The 2,832-nt window shown below is 31.6% G+C and overlaps 1 protein-coding gene across 1 annotated transcript; it reads left to right on the top strand.

Moving 5' to 3' along the window:
• The first annotated feature begins 1,216 nt into the window (after positions 1 to 1,216).
• On the top strand, positions 1,217 to 2,630 carry LOC108455795 (uncharacterized). The gene has a single exon (XM_017754343.2). The coding sequence runs from the start codon at positions 1,541 to 1,543 to the stop codon at positions 2,504 to 2,506; it is 966 nt and encodes a 321-aa protein (XP_017609832.1). The 5' UTR covers positions 1,217 to 1,540; the 3' UTR covers positions 2,507 to 2,630.
• Positions 2,631 to 2,832: the final 202 nt, after the last annotated feature.

The raw sequence follows: 2,832 nt of genomic DNA, 5'->3' as shown, positions 1-2,832 counted from the left end.
TTTGATTTTTATTTTTGTTTACATTTCTCGTGAAATTTCGCACCTCTTATCAATTTTAATAATATATGTAAAAATAATAAATAAATAAATAATGGGTGTCACAATTTTTTTTACTTTTTATATGATTTACATTTTGATAAAAAAATAATATTTGATAATGTATATTCATTTTTTTTATTTTTAAATAAAGTTGATAATTAGTTACAAATTCATCATTTTATGATTAGTTTGATTAAACTCAGAGTTTTTACTATAAATTATTTTGAATTTGAGTTATTTCTTTTTTATTTATTTTATTTCTCTAATTTGCAATTTTGATTATATCTAATTTGGATCTGTTGTATTTTTGTGTTGATTTTTAGGGTTTATTATACCTCTTCCGGGTGTGAGTAGATCGGATTGATATCATGTTGTGATTCGAATTTGTCATTATTCATTCCCTTTATTTTACCTGCTCCACTCAATTCCAAAGTTTGAATTTATTATTTATTTAAGAAACAATTTGATTTTGAATTTGATATTTTTTTAATCTGAGTCTTTAATTTTTTTTTTTATATTTGTCTTGGAATTTGGTATTTTCTTTTAATTTGCTCATTAAATTCAGATTCTTTAATATGTAATGATGTTATAATATAAAATTATATCATGTTATCACCAAAACATTTAAAAATATATAAAAATTATAATCTTTTAGTTTTTAAATATTGTCCGTACTTTTTAGATTTTATATAATTTTAAAAATTAAGTGATGATGTAATTTTATATTGCTCATTAAATATTTTTAGTTCACATTAATCTTGAAACTTAACAATTCTTTTTAATCATGATATCACATTTTTAAAATTCATACGGAGATCAAATTAAAAGAGTTGTAAAGTTTCAAGATTAATGAACTAAAAAATATTCAAAGATGAAAATTCTACAAGTTCTTGGACTAAATAATATTTTAACTCCTCTCATGAGAGCAAAAACAAATTTCGTAAATAATAGTTTACTTATTTGAAAAGCCCCTTAGGAGGGAATTATTAGATACCTTAATTATGAAAAAAAATTAAAAAATATTTTTATTAATTTTCTTAAAAAATTAAATTTAAATAATTTAATTTTAATTAAGTATCTAATCATTCAAGCTAGATGGGAGTAAAACTTACATTATCAAACTTTGATTGATCCGTTATAAATAACCAATTCAAACAAACAGGCGCAAATTCAGTTGGTGGAGCGGTCAAATAGAAGAATCGATAATTATCTAGAAGGACCGAAAACCTCATGTCCTCATCACCAGAAAATATCTTGATCTTAAAAAGAAAAATGAAAATATCCGACCAGAATGTTCCCGCAACTTCCAGATCCCACTTTTTTCTTTCTGGAACCCTGGAATTGGATCCTAAAATTTCCCAATTACCCGTATATATTTCTCTTCTGCCTCAATGCGTAATCAACCCGTCAACTGCAAAATCCCCCAGCATTATTTCCATCACAAAGAGTTAATCAAGAATCTATCAAGAAATTTCCTGTCTATTCCATCAAAATCCGAATAATGGACTTCCCTTTTGCCCAAAATCCATTCGATGCGTCGTTTCGCCCCCGCTATGAGAGAAGCTTTAGAGGGATCCCGGTTCAGGTAATGCCCGAGGCGTCGCAGCCTCAGTCTCTTAAACCCAAGATTGTATCCATCCCCGTCCAATTCGTCGGTTCGGAGCGAGGCAGATCCGACTCGGCAATCAAGATCCAGAAGGTGTTTCGAGGATTTCTGGTAAGAAAAAACGTGAAGAAGATCATGGCAATAAGGGAGCAAGTGAATGACATCGAGCGTAGTGTCTCCAAGACAGAGACTGTGGAATTGATTCGGAATGACCCAAAGCAGAGATTGAAAGTGAACGAGAATCTGATGAGCTTGCTTTTCAAATTGGATTCTGTTAAAGGAGTGGATTCTTGTGTTAGGGATTTCAGGAAATCCGTTATTAAAAAGGCGATTGCGTTACAAGAGATGGTTGACGCCATTATTTCTGGTAACCAGTTCGTGGATTCCAGCAAAAATGCGGAAGTAATTGACCAAAATCAAGGTATTATCGATTCTTCAGATAAAAGCAATCAAATTTTAGAGTGGGAAGCAACAGAGGATGCTGAATGTGTGGCTAATTTGAGTGAATCGGAAGGAAGTTTTACTGTTGCAGTCGGAGGTAATGCGGAGAAGATATTGGAAAGCAGTGGGAATGAGAGTCAAAGCAATTGGTTAGGAGATGAAGAAGGTGAAAATAGAAGAGGGCAGTCTGATAATAATAGGAAGGAGATATTAGAGAGGATAATGGAGGAGAATGAGAAGATGACGAGGATGATGGAGACATTGTCCGAGAGAAACGAAATGCAAACTCGGATGCTGAGTGCCTTGACTCAAAGGGTGGAGCAGCTGGAGAAAGCATTCTTGTGTGACAAATTGAGGAGAAAGAAACGGAGAAGTGATGAGAAATCACAGGATATCAGGAAGTGCGGAGGGAAGAGATAGGGGCTTCCTTTTCTTGGAATTAAAATTTATGCATGTTCTGTCCCGAAAGATTGCTCTCTTTGTTCCAAAAAATCAAGAACGAAACATTGAATACACACACTAGAATATCATGTCTTATATCCAACATCATTTTTTGGCATCACATATCCAATGTCTTGAATCCAAAATCATATCTTCTAACTCAAGTAAACCGGGCTTATTGGGATCCATCTAGAGTTTACAATTCCCTTGTTACTTTTATAAGTAATATATTTTCAGAAATAATATTTAACTTTTGGAAAATAAAAAGTTATAAAATCAAAAACTCGTAAATGATCGAACTATAA

Source organism: Gossypium arboreum, chromosome 3 (assembly GCF_025698485.1).
Source record: "Gossypium arboreum isolate Shixiya-1 chromosome 3, ASM2569848v2, whole genome shotgun sequence".
Taxonomy (NCBI): Eukaryota; Viridiplantae; Streptophyta; class Magnoliopsida; order Malvales; family Malvaceae; genus Gossypium; species Gossypium arboreum.
Note: the sequence above shows the minus strand (reverse complement) of the source record. Positions and strands in the feature narration are given on the sequence as shown.